The sequence below is a fragment of the Mirounga angustirostris genome, unplaced genomic scaffold (genome assembly GCF_029215605.1).
Source record: "Mirounga angustirostris isolate CCGP_5_RB_7025 unplaced genomic scaffold, mMirAng1.0.hap1 SCAF_7, whole genome shotgun sequence".
Classification (NCBI taxonomy): domain Eukaryota; kingdom Metazoa; phylum Chordata; class Mammalia; order Carnivora; family Phocidae; genus Mirounga; species Mirounga angustirostris.
Window position 1 is genome coordinate 61,515,965 of NW_026991715.1, and position 22,409 is coordinate 61,538,373.

General features: G+C 37.2%; 1 protein-coding gene across 8 annotated transcripts in view; it reads left to right on the plus strand.

Moving 5' to 3' along the window:
* The first annotated feature begins 978 nt into the window (after positions 1-978).
* Positions 979-22,409, plus strand: part of ZFYVE16 (zinc finger FYVE-type containing 16) — a 47,151-nt gene continuing 25,720 nt past the window's right edge. For 2 of the 8 annotated variants that reach the window (XM_045897378.3, XM_045897404.3), the window contains exons 1-6: positions 1,359-1,598; positions 12,250-12,358; positions 13,012-15,266; positions 16,168-16,264; positions 19,466-19,627; positions 21,949-22,091. In XM_045897378.3, the coding sequence (XP_045753334.1) occupies positions 12,289-12,358; positions 13,012-15,266; positions 16,168-16,264; positions 19,466-19,627; positions 21,949-22,091 (2,727 nt within the window). In that variant the 5' untranslated portion in view covers positions 1,359-1,598; positions 12,250-12,288. Of the gene's footprint in view, positions 1,313-1,352; positions 1,599-4,522; positions 4,573-6,590; positions 7,228-12,249; positions 12,359-13,011; positions 15,267-16,167; positions 16,265-19,465; positions 19,628-21,948; positions 22,092-22,409 lie in introns of those variants that run through there. The other 6 variants (XM_045897395.3, XM_045897389.3, XM_045897412.3 and 3 more) reach the window with 6 other exon arrangements.

Here is a 22,409-nt window from a genome sequence, read left to right on the forward strand (position 1 = left end):
TAGTTCTATATAAATACTTCTATCCCAAATATACCTTTGTATATGCGAGTCTCTGCTATTAGATGGTGGTTCCATAAGGTCAGTGACCCCATTTTATTTATCTGTAAATAACCCCTAACACATAGAGAAAATGCATACTATACCTTGTGGAGTTGCTTAGGATTGAATGAGATAATGTAAGCAAAGCATCTAATGCAGTGACTGTCATAGAGTAGATGTTCAATAAATTAAGCTATCAATAAAAGTTTTACTGTTGCACTAAAACCACACAATTTCATTTCGGAGTTTAGTAAAATCAAGGCTAGAGAAAAAAAATATATAGATTCTATGTTTTTGAAAGATCACAAACTGTAGTTGCAAATTGCAGATTTAGAATTTGAACCAATTCTCAAATCTTTCACCATAAATCATATCTGATTGAAATGCTCCTGATAAATTATAACTGAAAATTTTTTAAAGATTTATTTGAGAGAGGGCACCCGCGCGAGCACAAGCAGGAGCAGAGGGAGAGGGAGAGAGAATCTCAAGCTGACTCTGCACTGAGGTAGGAGCCCCGCTCCGGGCTCCATCTCAGGACCGTGGGGATCAAGTCCCTGAAATCACGACCTACCCTGAATTAACGCACTGGGCCACCCAGGTGCCCCTAACTCTTGAAATTTTAAGACTGGTATGAATTATGAGCTGGCAAAACTTTCTGGAAACAGATGGATTCTTCACCCCATACAGATTATCTCTTCTCCCCTCATTTAAATTCATAGGAAACTTGTGGTAAAAATAGTAAAGCTCAACAAGCACAAAATATATATCACATGAGTAGCATTTATTTCTCCAGTTGGTTAGCTTTTGTTCTTAGACGCGGGGAGGCAGCTGTTCTTGTGGTCACTGTTAGAAAAGCAGAACTAAAACAACGAGAGGGAAGGGCAGCAGCGTTGGGAACAGGCAGTGAGCTGGAGGGCTTAAACTAGGGGATGGGTGGGAGCATTTTTGTTGCTGCCGGGAGAAAAACGGGGGTGGTAACACCAGCATGAGGTAAAAAGGCTTTCTGGGAGGACAGCAGCGCGGAGAGCAGGCTTGGTTAGCTGCCCCGCGGCGGGCGTGTCCAGTACAGGCCGCTGCGCCGCTCCGGCTGCGGAGGCTGCAGGCTGGGGGCGGGGGAAGCTGAGGCTAGGTCAACGAAGGGCAAAGGAAGCCGGACACTGACGCAGTTCGCCTCCCGATTCCGGCTTTCAGGCGTCTAGTGGGAAACCGAGTCCCCATCTGAAGCCGGTCTTCAAGCTGCCTCATTACCCCACCACCCTCCCAGCCACTTCCGGTAAGAAGCCCGGCACCCACAGCCCAGACCCCGCAGAGCAGCGCGCAGGCGCTTCGGGACTCGGCGGAGGCCGTGGACGCGGAGGGAGGGGGCGTGTGAGCCGTAGGAAATCCTCTTCTGCGCCTGCGCTCTCTGCTCTTCTCCCCCCCCCCCAACAGGTCGGGGGGGGGAAAACAAACCCTGAGCTGACGTAGCGCACCCCCTGGGCTCCTGGCCGGGGTCGCTCTTCGTTCCTCTGCTTGACGTCGCATCGAGTCCCCAGAGAGCTCCTCAGGGGTGTGGGGAGGTAAGAGCCCCCATTAACAGGCAACTTGGCCTCTCCTCACCCCTGCTGCACTCTCGGAGGGGGCGGGGTGGCCGCTGGACCCGCCGACCTGGGCGCAGGGTCTGGCCCTCCTTTTCTTCCAGGGGCCGAGCCTGGGCCCCCGACTTGTTCTCTTTCCGAGCCCCTAGAGTTGAACAGGGAATCACGATCCTCAAACCTCGAGTCCCCTCGGTAGAGCTTGGAGGGCCGCAACCGGCAGGGAGAGCAATCTCGGCGGCTTTTTGCCGGGTCCCACCCACCCGGGCCGCCTCGAGTCGCCCCGAGTGCTCGGGGCTGCCGGGGAGCGCCCCGGGGGCCGCGGCGGGCGCAGGGAGAAGCGCCCCCAGGGCTGCCTGTCCCGCCAGGGGAGGGGCTGTGCCTGCCTGAGGGGACTGTAGTTCCCGCGGGGAGATCGTCTCTGCGCTGGGAGGACTTGGCTCCAGCAGAATCTGTCATCACCGCCCTTGCTCTTTCGTAAACCCCATTCTGGCACTGATGCATTTTCTCATCATTTTGGACAGAAGGATGCGGTGGTGTTCCTTTTCTCTACCTTTTCTCTGGTACCTCTGAAAAATTCTAAAAGATGACCTAACTTTTAAACTATTAACTTACGTGTACTACAGTGATTGCAAATTATTCCAGACTGAGTGTTCTTGTTAGTTTGGTATGGAAATCAGTCCATACATTTGATAAGTTCATCTTTTTCATTTAACAAAATAGGAAATTGGTTGGTCGATTTAGGTTCCTTAAATTATTATTTTGAGCTTGTTGTCTTCTGAATTGGCAGAAGTGTCATGGTTTGATCCAGGGAAACTATATATAATTTTTCACCCAATTTCTGCCTTTTTTTTCCTCCCGTGGATATTAAACTGCATGCTTAGTGTCAGAAAGAAGATCTTAAATATAATAAAGATTAAGAAAATATAATAAGCCATAATTCCACCATTTAAAGATAATCAACCGCAGTTAATATTTTGACTTTTACCTTCTTCCAGTCTTTTTTCTCGTGGCATTTTCTTAATTATGATGATGAGATATTATATAGAGTTGGATTGCCTGCTTTTCTTGCTTAAATTTAAGTGTTTCCTCATATTTTAAAACAAGCTTCATAAGTATAACTTTGTTTGAATATACAAGTAACGCATGAGCAAAATCTTTTGAAACAGTTACATGACAGATAAAGCTCCGTTCCCGTTTAATTATAATCCCAATGTTATATAATATGATGGTATCACAGTTTTTGAACCCAGTGGGGTCTCAGGATCCCTTTACAAACTTAAAAATTATTGAGGACTAAAAGAGTTTTTCTCTAATGCAATATATTTAGTATTTTAGAAATTAAAACTCAGAAAATTTCTAAAAATTATACATTAAAAACCCTTCACATGTTGAATTAAATAATATTCTTGAAAAATATTTTTTCTTTAAAAAATTTAGTGAGAAGGGTAGCGTTGTTTTTTATTTTTGCAGATCACTAATGTCTGGCTTTATAGAAGGCAGCTGGATTCTCATATTTGCTTCTCCCTTCAATCTGGTGTGCTATATTGTACACTAAAGCACATTAAGAAAATCCAGCCTTGTATAGATAGGTGTTTGGAAAAGGAAGGACCCCACTGACCTCCTAAAAAGTTCTTGGGTCTTCCAGGGGTTTTCCGACCAGTTTAAGAAAGATGATTTAACTATTCTTGTATTGATGCACTGTTAGGTTCTTTGAAATTTTGCACTATTACAAACATTGCAAGTTGAAAGCTCTTGATAATGTGTCTCCCCCCCCCCCCCCCCCCCCCCCCGTGCTAATGTTTCTCTAGAAGTAGAATTACTTTGGATGCCTGGGTAATTTTCTTTTGTGTCATAATGTTGGTGTTTAGATGGTTTCAATGAATGATTTAGTGAAATATCTTTGCATGTTTTCAGTTGCTTTGGATTTTCTTAAATTTTTAAAAAGGAGAATTGTTATATCAAATGGATTCTCTTTGGGACTGTTGATACATGTTGTCACATTGTTTTTCTGAGAGAGTATACCAGTGTACTTCCTACCAACAGTATCTGAGATGCTCTTTTTGTCATACCCTTACAAACATTGACCACTTTTATTTAAAAAAATTGTGGGGGTGGCTGATTGGCTCAGTTGGTAGATCATGCGACTTTTGATCGTGAGTGTGAGCCTCATGTTGGGTGTAGAGATTGCTAAAAAGAAAAATTGTGTTCTGATTCAGTAGGCAACAAATGGTAAGTGTTCTACTTCGTATTACGTTGATAGTACAGATGGTGCTGTATTTTTTCATAATTTTATTAGTTGTTTGTATTAGTTGCCAATTTATAGTCCAGTGTCAATGTATTTTTCTAACAGATTTTTATTATCTTTTTTTATATTGTAAGAACATGCACTATAATTTTTTTTAGGAAAGGAACAAAATTATCTTTTCCCCTGTTTACAAAAGTAGTGCATTTTTGTAAAAAAAAAAAAAAAAAGAAAAACAGAAAGAAACTAAAATACTATAGAGATACATAATGTGGATGTGAAAGACATGCATAATCACAGATACCATTATTAACAGTTTGGTGTTGGCCCTCCATATTTTTCTTCTGTGCCTTTGCTAATACTTTTTTTTTTTTTTAAACAACTTATTTGTAAAAATAGGTTTGTACTGTGCATGATGTTTTGCAGTTTGATTTTTTGTCATTTAACATTACATATTGGCTATTTTCCTATAGAAGTACATATAACTCTGGGCAAAGTTTTATCCAGAGGGGCTTTAGGAACATTAATTGTGATCTTTAGTTATCTGATGTCAGGCTCCTGTCCTCTTCTGTATTCTCTTCCTAGGTGATCTCAACCATTAGCAGGTATGTGCTGCCAATTCCCAAATCTTTTATCTATCTCAGACTTCTCTCCTGCATTCCAGATTCTTATATTCAACTGCCTATTGGACATCTCCCCCAGGATGTTCTCAAGGTACTGCAAACAACAGTCCAAATGTGAACTCATGTTTTCCCTCAGTCCTGCTCTTCTCTGTATCGCCTGTCATGGTCAGTGGTACCACTGTCTACCCAGTTACCCATGATGGAAACCTGGCAGTAATCCTAGCTTTTTCTCCCTTGCTTTCACTCTCCAGAATTTCCCATTCTTTAGCCACTTTTCTGTTAATCTCCTTTCCATCTGCTCTGTCCTGTGTCAGTTCAGGCCCTCATCATCTCTCATCTGAACCATTTTAGGAGTCTCCTTACTATTGGTTTTGTTGGTTTTCTGGTTAATCTTCTATGTTGCTGCCACTTTTTTTTAAATCATGAAGACATTTTTTAAAACCATTTTTTGTAAATATTGTAAATCTTTGATTGTAAATCTGAGAGTACATAAATGGTCAGGTGAGTAAAAATATTACCTAAATAAAATAGGTTATCATACGTACACATAAACTTCTTCAGAATAGGGAGTATATCTTATATTCCTTTTGTGTCTTCTTTATGTGCTAGATTATTGGCACAGTAAGTACATCTTAGTTGAATGAAATGGAAAGTATGTGCAGCTTCAAATTTCATGTTAAAAGGTTTCATGTACAGTATTTGTATTATATCTTATATAAATTGTTGGATTCTTATTTATCTTTTCTATACATTTTTAGGCACCTCAAATGACATAATGCTTAGTACAGTGTGCTATATAGAGATAACTCTATAAATAGATATTTCATGAATTCCATACTTTTTAGAAAAATTATTTTTTTCTGGTGAGAGACTATTTCTAGATTTTCTAATTCCTGTGCTTTATGTATTTAATATGTTCTATATTCAGAGTTCCTTTACTACTTTTTGCTATTATATTTTTTAATGTAATGTTAATGTTTATCAAAGGGATACTTGTACATAATTTAAAGAGTAAAATAAGACTACAAGACTTAAAATGAAAAGCAATAATCTTTTGCCCCAATCCTCTCTCCTGAACCCCACTCTGCAAAAGCAGCCTTTTTCAATCAGTGTTCCTCATCCAGAACGTAAATTGCGTTACTATTTCCTTAATTACCTCCTGGATGGTTTAAAACTAGTAATACTTAAAAAGCATAGGAAAGAAGGTAATTCATTACATAAAGTGGATGCCTTAGGGCATTAAGGCTTCATTCTCTTACAGAACCTTGCTGAGAAACACTCTTATAGAGTGACTAGACTCTTCAGCTCTTTTTATTTTTTTGTTCAACTCTTTTTCACCTCTAGGTTTTTAAATAACCTGCTTACTTATACAGCTATCTCCCCATCCTACCACAGTTTTAGATACTATTTACCAATTTCCTATTATAGAAGATGAGAGTTTAGGTTTGTTACACAAGCCTCCACCTTTAAACACTGCACTTTCCTCACCTCTTATCTGCAGATTAGTTCTATGTTAATTTTTAGTTAAATCATTATTTAGTGTTTACATCATTTAAGTATGTGCATAATATGTACAGGTGACCAGGTATATTGTGCTATTTCTTTGTTATATAATTTTTTGTTTTTTTCCTAGAGTTTATAATTACCTTATTTATTTATTTTTTTAAAGATTTTATTTATTTATTTGTCAGATTGAGAGAGCACACAAGCAGGGGGAGCAGCAGGCAGGGGGAGAAGCAGGCTCCCTGCTGAGCAAGGAGTCTGATGTTGGACTCGATCCCAGATCCCTGGGATCATGACCTGAGCCAAAGGCAGACGCTTAACCGACTGAGCCACCCAGGCGCCCCTACCTTAGTTCTTCTATATATCTACCTTTTATGTATCTTTATGAATGTATGTTTTATATCTTTTTGATGTATCTTTTAAAATGTATATATTTTAAGATTTTATTTAAGTAATCTCTATCCCCAACATGAGGCTCAAACCTACAACCCGGAGATCAAGAGCTAGCTGCACCCTCCACTTAATGAGCCAGCCAGGCGCCCTGTCCTTTATATCTTTAATTTATTAACAACCCTTCAGACAAGATATGTAAATCCCCTTTTGGTAGATTTAAAATGTCTGTTGTTTGTTTTGCAACATCTTTCCTGTAATTGCTTGTCACCCTGCATCCATCTTCATTCATTGCTCTCTAGGCCTGTTGTTGCACAGCTTTCTTTGAGGTGTGTCCTTGTATGATCATCTGTGCATTGCATTTGTCTCTCCCTGTGTTGAATAGCCTGTTTCTGACTTCAGCCCTTCCTCTTTCTTGTTGTCTCCCTCATATTGATAGAGTACATATTCTAGTGGGCCCCTGAAAAAGACTAAAGGGGAGGGAACATTTCTGGATTCTTGCCTGTCTAAACATGTTTTTTAAAATTCTTCCCTCAAACGTGATTGATAGCTTAGCTAAATATAGAATTCTGGGTTGTAAATAATTTACTTTTAGAATTTTGGAGGCATTCCATTGTTTTCCACCTTCTAGTGTTGCTACTGAGAAGTCCAATGACAGATATGATAACCAGTCCTTTGTATGTGACCTGCTATTGCTCTCTGGAAGCTTTTGTATTTATTCACTAAGTCTGTAATAAGCTTATTTTTTGTGGCAGGCATTGCTCAAGATACTTTGAATATATTGGTGAACAAAAATACAAGACATGTACCCTCATGAAGCATAATTTCTTGGAGGGAGGAGTTGTTCCAGATGGTAAACAATATAATAAATACATTATATGAAAAGTTAGAAGGTTGTAAAGTAAACAAATGCCTTAGAATAGAGAAAAAGGAGAGCAGGATGGGATGGGGAGGCCAGGAGTGTAGGGGAAAGGTGGGGGCTGCAGTTACAGCCTGAAATGGGTTGATCTTTCTGTAAACCACTCTGGTATTCTGAAATTTCACAATGATGTGGCTTGATAAGGATTTTTCATTCATTTTGTTGGGCCCTAACTGGGCCCTTTCCACCTGGAGATCATATCCTTCAGTTCTGAGGTACTTTATTTGACAGTTTCTTCCTTTTTGTCTTCCTACAGTTTTTTTCTGGACTTATCATTTGAATATTAGACCTCTTCAGATTAAATTTCTAATCTTTCCTTTCTTTCCCTTTTTGTTTTACTTTCTAGGATATTTTCTCAAGTTTATTTTCCAATGCCTTCACTTCATTAAAAAAAATCTTTTTATTTTAGAACGGTTTTAGATTTATAGGATTATTGGGAAGATAGTCCAGAGAGTTCCCATTAACCCCATACCCAATTTCCCTATTATTACATCTTACATTAATATGGTACACTTATCATGATTAATGAACCAGTATTGATATATTAGTATTAACCAAAGTCCATACTTTATTCACATTTCTTCAATTTTTCCCTAATATGTTCTGATCTCGGAGTCCATCCAGGATACCACATTACCCTGATTAGTCTTTTTTTTTTTTTTTAAGATTTTATTTAGAGAGAGAGAGAGAGAGAACGAGCAGGGAGAGGAGGGTCCAAGGGAGAAGCAGACTCCCCGCGGAGCAGGGAGTCCAATGCAGGACTGGATCCCAGGACCCCAGGATCATGACCTGAGCCGAAAGGCAGACGCTCAACCGACTGAGCCACCAGGCACCCTACCCTGATTAGTATTAGTCTTGTCTCCTTTGGTTCCCCTTGGTTGTGACAGTTTCTCAGATGTTCTGTTTTTGATCTTCTTGAGAGTTTTGAGAATTACTAGTACATTATTTAGCAGAATGTCAGTTGTGGTTTTTCTGATATTTTTCTCATAATTAGATTGGGCTAATGTGTTTTAGGAAGAAGACAACAGAGATAAAGTGCCATTGTCATCACATCATATCAAGGGTACATACTATCAACATGACTTACCACTGTTGTTTTCTTTTATCCACTGGCTTGAGGTAGAGTTTGTCAGGTTTCTCCACTGTGAAGTTATTTTTTCTCCCTTTCTATACTGTACTTTTTTTTTTTAAAGATTTTATTTATTTATTTGAAAGAGAGAATGAGATAGAGAGCATGAGAGGGGGGAGGGTCAGAGAGAGAGGCAGACTCCCTGCTGAGCAGGGAGCCCGACGTGGGACTCGATCCCGGGACTCCAGGATCATGACCTGAGCCGAAGGCAGTTGCTTAACCAACTGAGCCACCCAGGCGCCCCTCTATACTGTACTCTTAAGAAGAAAGTATGTACAGCACACTTAAGGAACAGGGAGTTATGTTCCACTTCCCTGAGAGCAAAGTATCTATGGAAATTATTCAGAATTTTTCTGTGTGGGAGATTTGTCTTGTTCCCTATTTATTTATCTCAATATGAACTCATTTTTTTTAATGCTTTGGGTAATAAGCCAGTACTGGTTTATATATTTTATTGTTCAGATTGTTCCAGCTTTGGCCTTTGGGAGCTCTTTCAGTTGACTTCTGTATCCTTTTAACATACCTCCTTCATTGTATGTGTGTATACATCCATGCGTGCATGTGTACATGCACTTTATTTCTGGGATTACACGATGCTCCATGCTCATCTTGTATATTTTCTGCCCCAAAATGGAGCCTTGGTTCCTTTTGTTGGAGAAACCATGCTCTGGGTGCTAAGTATGATTGTTGTCCCTGGGATGTCTTGCTTCTAGGCCCTCTCAGCTAACAGAGCAAGATATATACGTGTTTATACTAATACCTATAAATATTTCACATAAAAAATTAGCACAGATGTGTAACCATCTCTGTCCGTATTAAGCTACCCATGAGTTTATACCGATGTCTCCAATTCAAATCCATTACCATATGGATCATTTTAGCTTCCTTCCCTTTTGCTTATCTAACCTTCCCTTCCAACAGCGAGAAACCTGGCTCCCATCATTAGCCATCCATTTACTTTTTAATTCTAGTTCAATCCAGTATACATGTATAATGGTTCCAAAATTGTTAACCCATACCCCCATGGGAAACAGATTTATCAACTAGAGCACAATGCTTGTGTTCCTTTTGCCTTCAGCCTTACAGATTCACTCATTTCCAAAGGTAGCACTGTATTTCTCCACCCCTTTCAGTAAGGTTGTTTATTGGTAATTTGTGTTTCTCTCTTTTCTTAATTAGCCTAGTTTATTAATTTTATTGATTTTTTTCCAAAGAAAAGAGTTTTTGGCTTAAATGTTTGTTTGTTTTTTTCTGTTGGTCTATTGTTTTCCTGTTTTTAATCTCATTTGTTTCTGTTCAATTCTTTGTCATCTTTGCTTCTGCTTGTTTTGCTCTTCTTGCTCTCCTTTTTCTAGTTTCCCAAGAGGGAAACTTAGATGATTGACTTTTAGATCTTTTTTTTTTTAACCTATGCACTTAAGTTATAAATGCCCCTCTAAGCACTGCTTTCACTGCATCCAACAAGCTTCACTTGAATTTGAGATTTTTGCTATCACTTTCCATGATGACTTTTCCCCCCTCCATATGTTCTTTATTTATGGCTTCCCATTCCTGTGTCATAGTTGCACTGTTACTTTTCTGAGAATATTAATTAGTTTCTTTGAAGTTTTCTTCTGTTTCCTGCATTGTCTCTTTCTCCCAAGTTCCTTCTGTTTGTTTTGATGTCTATGTTTTTGTGTACTATTGTATATGTATGGTATAACCACAATTTAAAGATGGAAGTAAAAGAAGTAATGTGCTTTGTTAAATTAGGATGACATACCACTGTTACTGAAAATTGTTCTGAAGTTTACCTGTTGCCAGCATAATTACTGTTCCTTTTAAGATGACCTTTTCCTAAGGGTGCTCAACCTTTGAAGTACAAAAGTTTCACTATAGAGTGGTCACTTGTGAATTTCTCCTTATTTAAGTTGCTTGGTATAATGAATTACCTGTATTTGTTGAGTTGTGTTTTTCATCAATTATAGAAAAATTCCTAGCATTATCTTTTCAAGCATACTTGTTTCATGCTCTCTATCTTCTGTATGGGACTCCATTCTCATGATGGATGATTTCTGCCATCCATGTCTCTTAACCTGTTATATTTTCCCCTTTCTTGTCTCTCTGGGCTGCATTTTAGGTTATTTCTTCAGTTAGGTTTTCCAGTTCATTCAGTTCTTTCTTAGCTGTGTCTAATCTGTTTAACTCATCTTTAAAGTATCCTTATTTTTTTTTCTGGACCTCAAGTGTTTTCAGTTCATGGCAGCTATCTTGTAAAACCCTCTCATTTGTTCATTGTCTTTTATTCCTCACTTCTTACTCTATTCTTCACCCCAGGCAACTGTTCAGATGTGCTTTGTAATGTATATCTTTTTGTTTGTGTGTATATATTGCAAAATTTGTATTGTTTTATTGTGTTTTACAAAAGTAACAGTATGGAACAGGTTGGAAATTTTTTTTTTTTTAAAGATCTTTCACTAAAGACAGTGTGAGGAACATTGCTGTAGAGTGTTCCACTTTCTGGGTTTAGCTAGTTGCTTTGTTTTGATGTCACCTAACTTGTCCCTTTATGCCTGAATTTCCTGTAAATACACAGTTCTAAAAGCTTGATTAGATTCAGGTTCAGTTTTTCGGGGCAGGAATACATTATATGTGATGTTGTATCTTCTACACCAGGCACATAATGTTTGGTTCTTCCACATTTATTGATGGTGAAATTGATCAGTAGAAGTCAGATGTGCTTGCCTGTTCCCACCATTATAAAGTTACGCTCCAACCTTTCATCTAACACTTTTAGAATATATTGATAATCATTGCCTAGTCTGTTAATTGCATTAAGGATTTCCAAGAGATAATTATTAAAATTTTAATAATAAAAAATAAAATTTTAATCCATCTGTGTTTATTAATTGGAATTCTTATCTAAAAAACTTTCCCTCAGCAGCTACTTTATTATTCTAAAGTACATTTTGTAAATAAAGGGGAGGATAAATTATTGGCTCTTTTCCCTCAGTGTATCAACTTTCAGAGTAATGAGTTTGTGCCCTGGCAACCCTCTAATGAGTGGTGTTATTTGTTTTTGTTTTTAGTATCATTATGATCTCTTGGTTTTTTATCTATTTGATTTGTGTTCAGTCCTTTGCAGCCTTCATTCATTTGATGTTTGGTTGTCCCATTTAAGACAGTAGGAGCCCCCCTTCAACTAGGCTCCTCTGTCCTTTTAATTTTATCCCTTTAGTTACTGATAGATTCCTTTAAGGAGTCTCAGGCTCATTTGTGGAGTTCTTGAGACAGATCAGAGGTTTATCTACTTTATTCATAAAACTAACTTTTTTGTACCTCTCTTGTATGTTCATTTTCTATTTCTTTAACTCCTGCTCTTAGTTTATTAGTCTTTAATCTTCTGTTCTGAATATAAGCATCTAAAGCTCTAAGCATTTGAAGTACCACTTCTGCTGAATCCCACAAGTGTTTGTATGAAGTATTTTTACTTGTATGTAGTATATTTTATATTACTGTATTATATATTTATATTTGGTATATGGTACTTATAACTATTTTTAGCTTTCAATTGTGAATTCTTCTTTGACTTATGTAACTTAAGTAACATGAGTTACTTAGGTAAGTCTTTTAAAATTTACAGTAGTGTATGTATGTATGTAATGTTGTTAGAGTTGGTTTTCATGTCATTTTGTATATAAGGAGGCAATTTTCCTAATTAAATTGTAGATTCCTCAAAGCAATATATTTATGTCTTTTTCCTGACTATGTTTCTTGGTATTCAGTAGATGGTGTAATATTTATATGTTAGAGAATTAAATGAACTATCATAACTTTTTATTTTCTAGGCATATAAGGATTAAACTCTGAATAAGTCTACAAGTAGGATGGACAGTTATTTTAAAGCAGCAGTCAGTGACTTGGACAAACTCCTTGATGATTTTGAACAGAATCCAGGTTTGTTGGTTTTTAATTTTTGCTGCTAATGGAATTTTTAAGTGTCTGTGATTCAGTTATCCCGGATATAGAGTACTCTTAGCAAAATTTGGTTTCAGTTTTGGTCACATGGTTATATTGTGTAAGTTCACATTTCATTATAATATACTAGCCTATTCTTATACTGAATAGAACCAATAGCCAGAAATAGAAGTAAGGAAACTAGAAGTTTTCTCTACAGATACAAATTTAACTAAAAGAAAGACCTTTAAAATCAACATGAGCCAGCTAAAAGCAACTTGAAAACTTTACATAAATTGGTATTTCATTAATATGAGAGATGTTTTACTCAGCTGATAATGAAGACTAGGAAACTAGAGAGAGAGAACCAAGAAGTTAGATTGTTTTTCAGCTCTTCCTCAGTCTGGTTTTTATAATGCAACTGAGTTATTTTAGGTGGAATTTTTATCACATTGTGACATCTACACTGAAAAGTAAAAACCCTAAGTAGTTTAAATCTAAATAAAAATACTTTTGGAGGTTATCATTTTGTAAGAGAGTAGCCTATTTCTGATCTAAACAAAAGTTTAGTTAGTTTAGGAGTCTTAAAAAACATATTTGTGATAATTTTGCTTTGGCTTTCCTGAATAACATTGTATCTCTATTTTAATTAGATGAACAGGATTATCTCCAGGATGAGCAAAACACATTTGATTCTAACCACTGTTCAGTTTCTTCAGAGTTGGCTTCCTCACAACTGACTTCACTGCTACCAAAGGATCAACAATACATTAATTGTTGTGCCTCATCAGAAACATGCTGTGAAACAAATCAGATTTCCCTGAACAAAACGCTTGAGGGACTAACTTCCATACAAAATGAAAAAAATGTAACAGGACTTGATCTCCTTTCTTCTGTGGATGGTGGCACTTCAGATGAAATCCAGCCTCTCTATATGGGACGATGTAGTAAACCTGTCTGTGATCTGATAAGCGACATGGGTAACTTAGTTCATGTAACTAATAGTGAAGAAGATATTAAACAGTTATTGCCAGATGATTTTAGGTCTAGTGCAGATTCTTTGATTGGATTGGATTTATCTTCAGTGTCAGAAACTCTTTGTGCTTCCTCAACAGACCGTGGTAATAATACTGTCAGAGAGGAACAGAATGATGTCAACTCTGAATTACAAAACAGAGAAATTAGTGGAGCTGAAGAATTGGGTATAAAAGTAGATACAACACCTTCAGATTCATGTAATTACAGTGTAAAAGAGAATTTAAAGGATAAAAAGATCTCTAATCAGTTAGAACCAGTTGTTGATTTTAACATGCCATCTGTTTTGACTCAACAAAGTTCCGAAATGTTTGATGCCAAAGACAGCCTACAACACAAGGACCAGCCATGTGAGTTACTGAAAGCCGATAAATGTTTGGTAAAAGAGGAAGTAGATGTGGCAGTCATAGCTGCCACAGAATGTTTAGAAGAAGGAGACCACACAAGTGCTTTGCCTTGCAATTTTCCAAAAAATGAAGATTTATACTTAAATAATTCAAATGCAAAAGATGAAAATTTCAAATTACCTGACTTTTCCTTTCAGGAAGATAGGACTGCTATAGTTATTAAACAGTCTGCAAAAGAAGGCTCAAGAGATGTAGATCTTAAAGATAATCAAGATGTAATTCAAGATTCCTCTCCAACTCCACATGTTTCAGGTGAAGAGATGTACTCCTCACTGCCCTGTCTTCCAGTACCTGGGTCTTTGTGTGGATCATTAATTGAAAGTAAAGCACGTGGTGATTGTTTACCACAGAATGAACGTAAAGATAACATACAAGATGCAGTGCCAGTGCGTGAAGAAATACAGAAGAGTGTTATTCTGGGTGGGGAACCATTGGAGGAGACTGATCTTTTGAAACAAGAAAAATGTAAAAACATAATTGAACAGGTGGGAAATGGAAAGGTAGAGTCCAACCAAATGGTAATCAGAGTTGAGTCTTTGGATCACCCTGGTAACACAAACTCTTCTATAGCTACAGAATCTCAGATGGAGCTTTCTGGTGCTAATGCCCCAGTGTTTCCTGATCATTGTGAAGGTCTCTCTTTTTCAAGCAATGATATTGATGGGCAAGACTTAGATTACTTTAATATTGATGAGGGCATGAAAAGTGGTGCACTAATTAGTGATGCTGAACTTGATGCCTTTCTGACTGAACAGTATCTTCAGACTAGTAACATAAAATCGTTTGAAGAAAGTATAAATGACTCAAAATCTCAAATGAATCAGATAGACACGAGAGGCCTAGATGATGGGAGCATCAATAATATGTATTTCAACGCTGAAACAGGCGCTACTGGAGAAAGTCCTAGCATTAATATGATTTGTGAAACAGTTGATAAACAGAATACAACAGAAAATGGTGGCCTTTCTTTAGGAGAAAAAAGTACAATTCCAGTTGAACAAGGGTTATCTAACAGTAAATCTGAGATTACAAATGAATTTTCAGTCTCTGATATTAACAGTCAATCTGTTCATGTTGGAGGGGCCAGACCAAAGCAATTGTTTAGCATTCCATCAAGACCAAGGGGTTCAAAGGAACCAAATAAGCCAGATGTTCCAAATATGCCTGAAAGTGAGCCCAGCATAGCAAATACGATTGTTCCAACCACTTGTACTACCGATTCTACAATTGATCCTCAGGTTAGCTTCAACTCTAATTACATTGATATAGAAAGTAATTTTGAAGGTGGATCCACTTTTGTAACTGTGAATGAAGAATCTGTACCTGTAAACACTTGCAAAGAAGGCCTGGTTTTGGGCCAGAAACAACCTACTTGGGTTCCTGATTCAGAAGCTCCAAACTGTATGAACTGCCAAGTCAAATTTACTTTTACGAAACGGCGACACCACTGCCGAGCATGTGGGAAAGTAAGTTTAAAAATCTTCGTCTTTTATTCTTTTGAGACATTTTAAGTGAAAGTGAAATTTAATGTGACAAAAAAGCTGATTAATAGATAATTAAAAGTTTTGGATAGTTTAAAATCATTTTTCACTTACATGGAAATATATAAAGCACTGTCATTTTATAGATTGCTTGAGGGTGACTAAATGTCACCTTGTCATGAGTATGATGTACTGGGAAATGAGGAATGCTAAATACTAGTTTTTGTGAAATCTAAGAATATGTCTTTATCTCTCTAACATTAACACATGAGATGTCCCAAATTCAGTAATATACCCCTGTATCATTGAATTAATTTCAAGACCACTCTGCAGTTAGTGTTATAGTCTATATCTAGGGAAACGTTGGGGGGTGGGAAGCAAATTGGCTGCCACAGGTTCAGAATGCTGAAGCTGACCTTGTTTGCATTCTGACTGCCTTGTCTATAAACTCTTAAGGGATGCCTATAGAAATAACATTGCATTTTTTATTCAGCATTTTTTAGTATTATGTTGGTCTCAGATCAACCCTCCTCTCTTTTAGAAAAATAATAACATTCTACTTTTAAAAGTTTTAAGTAAAGGACCACAGAAAACTTTTTAAATTATAAGCCTATTCATTAAAGAAAATTTTTGTTCTTTTCCAATTAGCAGAATTGATTTAAAGGAATTCTCCTTGTCAGAGACACGATTTTAAATTGCAGAAACCTCATTGAAGTAAAACAAATAGAATCATTTTAATAACTGCCTGTGATTATAGTGATCAGAAAAATTATATAATCAGAAAAATGGTGTTTGGTTAATTAGATTTTTGGCTCCTCTCCCCCTGCCTTCCATAGGTATAAACGTGCTTGACACAAAACCAAATTTGATATTTTATTCTTTATAGGTATTTTGTGGTGTCTGTTGTAATAGGAAGTGTAAACTACAATATCTAGAAAAGGAAGCAAGAGTATGTGTAGTCTGCTTTGAGACTATTAGTAAAGGTGAGTATTAACCTGACATATTTTCTTCCAGTAATTGAATATATCTTAAAAACAACTGGATTGTGACAAAGATAAACTTCTTTATTTTCTTAAGGCGAGGACCTAGTGTTGATTTATCTGGCTTAGGTGGGACATCCCACGGCTTGGTTTCTCTTCTTTTTGTTCTACTCTCACAATTAATACTACCAATCTGGAAAGGAAGCATTCAATTTCTGGAGTGGCAGTTCATTAACTTTTAACAGGTACCAAGTCCCTAAATGCTGCATTTCATCTGCCTATTTGTTTTGTCATCATCATTGTCATCTTTCATCCTAATCTAAACATTTATAGAATACTTAACAATAAGTAGAATTCAGTGTTATAAATTAATAGCATAAGGCAAGATAATAGTTCCCACCTTTTTGGAAATTACACCCTAAGATGGGAATACAAAATAAGGTAATAATATTTATGATTTTATAGATAAGTTCATATCTGTCACAGTATTGGCACATTTTTGTCTCATACATTTTTTTCCCTTCTCAATTTTAGAATTTTGTTTGTATGTATTTCCCATTGTTTCTGGCTCCCTAGCTTAGCTACTACCGTTATCAGCAATTATCTTGGTGGTCTTATTTGTGTTCTCACAGAGTGTGTGTGTGTGTGTATGTGCATTGTATTGTGTGTGGTTTTTTTTTTTCCCCTCAAATACACATTTACTCTTCTTGGCATTTTCCCAAAGATTTGTTGACAGTTTAATTCCCAGCAAATAGTCCTTGGGACTTTTCAGTACTTGACCTGTATATTAGCTCAGGTATTGCTTCCTGTTAGCCAGGAGAATAAATACCTGATAATAATTTGTTTTTCTCTTTTGAATAAAGATAACTTTTTTCAGCAATTCTCCAAAAAGCTCTGATATGAGTCTATTAGCCTGAGGTAAGCTGCTTTTCTCCCTGCTGTTGACCTCTGCTCTGGAAGATAATAGAGTGTAAACTTTTTATATTTCCATCTTACCAACATTGTTTATGAAGAGGTTAGTTTAAGACTCTATAGTTGTTTTGTTTTTTCCTGTGCTATTTCAGTAGCCTAGAAGCCTGCTGGAGCTGTTAGCCAGACAACCTGCTGGAATTCAGAAATATGAGAGCAAGTTCCCATAATAATTCTCTCTCCCCACTTGAAAAATAAATAGCCATGAAGATCTGAAACATTATTTGAGTTGACAGGTCAGATTTTTGGGTGAACATTAAAACATTTTGACTGTAAGTTTCCAGGAGAGGAGAAGATAGTCATTAAAGAGATTCAATAGGATGTTGAGATCATGCTTTGGTTTATCAAAGAAAATACCTTGAAATGAATATGGTTATCTAGTTATCTGTTTTATTTATAGTGTTATGATATAGCATGTATTTGCACTTATGGTTCTGTGTAACACTAATTTATATACCACAAAAAAACAAATACAAGTTATTTTAATATCAACCTTAGGGTTGAAGATGGTAGAAGTGATCATTTAAAATAATGTTATTAGGGGCGCCTGGGTGACTCAGTCGTTAAGTGTCTGCCTTCAGCTCGGATCATGATCCCAGAGTCCTGGGATCGAGCCCCGCATTGGGCTCCCTGCTCAGCAGGAAGCCTGCTTCTCCCTCTCCCACTCCCCCTGCTTGTGTTCCCTCTCTCGCTGTCTCTCTCTCTGTCAAATAAATAAATAAAATCTTAAAAAAATAAAATAAAATAATGTTATTAAATAAGATGAGAAAGATGGCACAGGGTTGTAAGACAAATTCCATGAGGGATTAAAAGAAAAGATAGTTTAATTAGAGGTTATAGATAATGAGGAAGTTGTGCTGAGACTGTATAAGTTTCAGGGAAGCCTGCATGTGAGTGCCATTAGGTAGATTTGGGGCAAGTTGGACATTACTCAAAACCCGGAGTAAGATGTATGGATTTTATTTGGTGAGTTGAAGCCATTTCATGAGAGTACTATCATTCAGTGGCACTTGAGGAGGATTACTTTAGCAGTGGTGACATTTATGGTAGATTGGTTTGGAGAAATGATGAGGGGAGAGCTACCAGTGCTGTTCCATGTCACTTGGATGAAAAATCATTCAGCAATATTCAAGCAGTCTTTTGCATTTTGGAGCTCCAGTTGTGAACAGAATATACTCCTGTTCTCATGAAGTTTATTATTTCATGGAGCTTAGGAATGTGGGGAGAGGTGTACAGTAAGCGAAGAGAATATCAGATGGTGATAATATCCTAAATTAAAGTAAGAGAGTGTAAGAGGGATAGATAGTAACAGATTGGTGGCAAGAGGTAGTATTTTTTTTTTAAAGATTTTATTTATTTATTTGACAGAGAGAGAGTGAGAGCAGGAACACAAGCAGGGGGAGTGGGAGAGGGAGGAGTAGGCCTCCCGCTGAGCAGGGGGCCTGATGTGAGGCTCTATCTCAGGACCCTGGGATCATGACCTGAGCTGAAGGCAGACGCTTAACCGACTGAGCCACCCAGGTGCCCCAAGAGGTAGTATTTTTTAATGATAGGCAGAGTTAGGCTTTATGATAATCTGACATGTGGGCAGAGACTTGAAGTGAGAGAATAAAGCTATGTGAGTATTTATAGGAAGAACAGTCCAAGCAGAGAGAACAGTAAGAGCAAAGACTACACTAGGAGAGTGCTTGCTTGACTTGTTGAAGAACCAGGAAGCCTGGATGGCTGGATCATAATGAACAAGTGGGATAGTAGTGAGAGATGAGGTCAGAGAGAGAGCTAAGTAGGAAGGCAGAGGAGGTAGTAAGATTTGTAGGGATTTGTGAACCACTGTAAAAACTGAAATCTTCACTCTACTTGGGAAGCCATTAAAAGATTTTAAACAGGAATGATGTGATAGGATTTATGTCTTAAAGGAATCACTCTGAACTGTGTTGAAAATATACTATAGGGGTACAAGGATAAAAACAGAGACAGTCATATTAAATAAAGTCATATTTTCTTTAGTAGATAAACATATGCCAAATATAATACTGAAATAACTAATTGGTAGCTTATATTGAAGTAGAGTGCTGCCAACTGGAGTAAGGACATTATCTTTGCCAAGTGCCACTTCTTTTTCTTGCTTACCCACTGATTTCTTTCTCCTCACAACTTGAAAAATAGATAATTTATAATAATTTACTTTGAAGTTCAAAAGTATTTTAATATTTTAATATTTGTTCCCCTTTCTAGCTCAGGCGTTTGAAAGGATGATGAGTCCAACTGGTTCTAATCTTAAATCTAATCATTCTGATGAAAGTGCCACAATCCAGCCTCTTCAGGAGACTCAAACATCCGGTATACCTTCACCTACAACTTTACCGATCTCAGCACTTAAACAACCAAATGTTGAAGGTAACTAGAAAAAAATGCTGTGTCTTAGACTAAAGATAATTTTTTAATGGAATTTCTAGTTTGATAAGGTTTAGTGAGGACAGAGAGACAGACTAGGTATCAGAGGAATTTGGTACAGGGAACTGGTATATGTGTGTTAGAAGGTTGGAAGAGCAAAAGGGGCATACTCAAGTGACTCAGAGATTACTAACTACAGGAAGCAACCACTATTCCTAGGGTTGGGATAATGAAATGTGAAAGGCAATATTCTAGAACTCAGTTCAGGAGTACTGAGAAGTGTTTGGTTCTCAGACCTGGGATTCAGGGTGTGACTGGTGTTGTGATTTCTGGGAGAACACCATATAGCAAATGCTGGAACCATCAGGGGGCTTCACAGGATTCGTGTTCAGTGAATGAAGGAGTATTCCAGGCTTGATGGTCGGAGTACTGCAAATCACAGAGCATGCACCTATATCCGGTGGTACTGCTGATGCAAAGATCCTGGCAGGAACTAGAAACAGAATTCTTTCTCTTCCCACCTTCCAGTATCCCACCAATGCTATTGGCAGAACGTGACCAGAGCCAACCAGCAAGGGGGTCTGGGAGTTGCACTTCCCAGACTTCAGCCTGCCATCAAAGAGCACCTTATGGAAGGGTGGGTTTGGGTTTGAGAGACAATAGGTAGATAACTGGCATATCTCCCTTTCTTTAAAAATCTGTTTTTAAATGTATATTTTACCACAATAAATATGTTTTTTAAAATCTATTTAAAATTTTTTGGATTCTCCATTCTTTTTTATAATCTCTTGTAGTTTAGGACCTTGAGTAAAGCCTGTGTACATTTTTTTTTTTTAAGATTTATTTATTTTAGAGAGTGAGAGAGTGAACAAGCAGGGGGTCGGCAGAGGGAAAGAGAGAATCCTGAAGCAGATGCCCTGCTGAGTGAGGAGCCCAAAGTGGGCTCAGTCTCAGGACCCCGAGATTATGACCTAAGCCAAAACCAAGAGTTGGCTGCTTAAGTGACTGAGCCACCCAGGTGCCCCAAGCCTGTGTACATTTTTAAATACAAACTATTAGTCTCTAACTTGCTAGAAAATCACTGTAAATGTCAGCTAAAAACAAATTCACATACTTCTGATAATTACTTTGAATTTCAGTTTATTTCTTAATGTAGCTATTTTCTATTTGTCATTATAACTTAGATAAGGAGATCAGCATATATGGTTGTATGTTACAGCTCTAAAATGAATAAATATGCTTTAAAAATATTTATATGTTCTCTTATATTGACATCCTAAATTACTAAATTATAAAAGTGTTGCAAATACATGAAGGATACCTTATTTAGTATGTCTACCCATACTGCAAAAATTGTATGTAATTCCAATTTTATATTATGTTCTGGAAGGTAGATGTTGATCCTTTGATTTTTATATTGTCATAAAGCCGTCTGGCAGCTATTTTCATAACCTTCCTCTGTGGATACTTTGTAACAAAAGAAAATACATATTTATGCTGATATCTAGTTATTTCCTCCAAATTGGGAGGAAAATATTAATAAAGGTCAATATCCACATTATAAGAACAAAAATATTATGCTTCTCTTATTAAGTACATTAAAAATAAGAAATGACCTATTTTAAATAAAGAATTTTAAGAAAATGACCTCTGATGCACAAGTGATCCTGTTTCCTTTTTTAGACTTTTTATACTTCTTTCTGTTCTTCCCATGTTTTTCTTTGCTTATCTGTCATGCTCCGGTCTACATTTTTCCACCTTGTGCCTTAGTCTTTAAATTGTATTCATTCTTCACTCACTACTTAGTAATACAGGCTTTAAATTTGCCTCCACTGTCTTAAAGATAAAACCTCTCCTGCCCACTCTTTTTCTGAGTATATGATTCCTAGGGTTACTCCTGCCTTTGCATAAATTAGGAAAAGACTTCCATTCCAGCTAGATGAATCACAAAAGGCCACTTCTTTAGGCCTTTGCAGCACTGAGAAGGCAGGTCTTGCCAATGGATAGCAGAAAGGTTTTAAAAACATTTCCCACTTGAGGGGCACCTGGGTGGCTCAGTTGGTTGAGCGACTGCCTTCGGCTCAGGTCATGATCCTGGAGTCCCTGGATCGAGTCCCGCATCGGGGCTCCCTGCTCGGCAGGGAGTCTGCTTCTCCCTCTGACCCTCCTCCCTCTCATGCTCTGTCTCTCATTCTCTCTGTCTCAAGTAAATAAATAAAATCTTAAAAAACAAACAAACAAACAAAAATATTTCCCACTTGATTTAGTATTAAATCATTGCAATATACCAAATTCAAGTGCTTTACTTTTTAAACTGATTCTAGGATTATGCTCCAAAGAACAGAAGAGAGTATGGTTCGCAGATGGTATACTGCCCAATGGTGAAGTTGCAGATACAACAAAATTATCATCTGGAAGTAAAAGATGTTCTGAAGACATGAGTCCTCTCTTACCTGATATGCCCTTGGTAAGGAATCTAAAGAATGACTTGTTAATTTAATAACATTTTATTTTAAATATATTTCATAGTGTGATTATTAGAGTACTTTTTTTTTAATGCTGTGAGCTTCCTAAAATGACAAACATGATGTAGTGAATATATTTTAGATTTTATCTTTTTTAATGTCAGTTTAAGGTAATGATTCTCAAACTTACTGGTCTCAGGACCCCTTTATGCTCTTAGAAGTTACTGAGAACTTCAAAGAATTATAGATTATGTGGGTTATACCTAGTGATAATTACTGTATTAAAATTAAAATTGTGTGGGGCACCTAGGTGGCTTAGT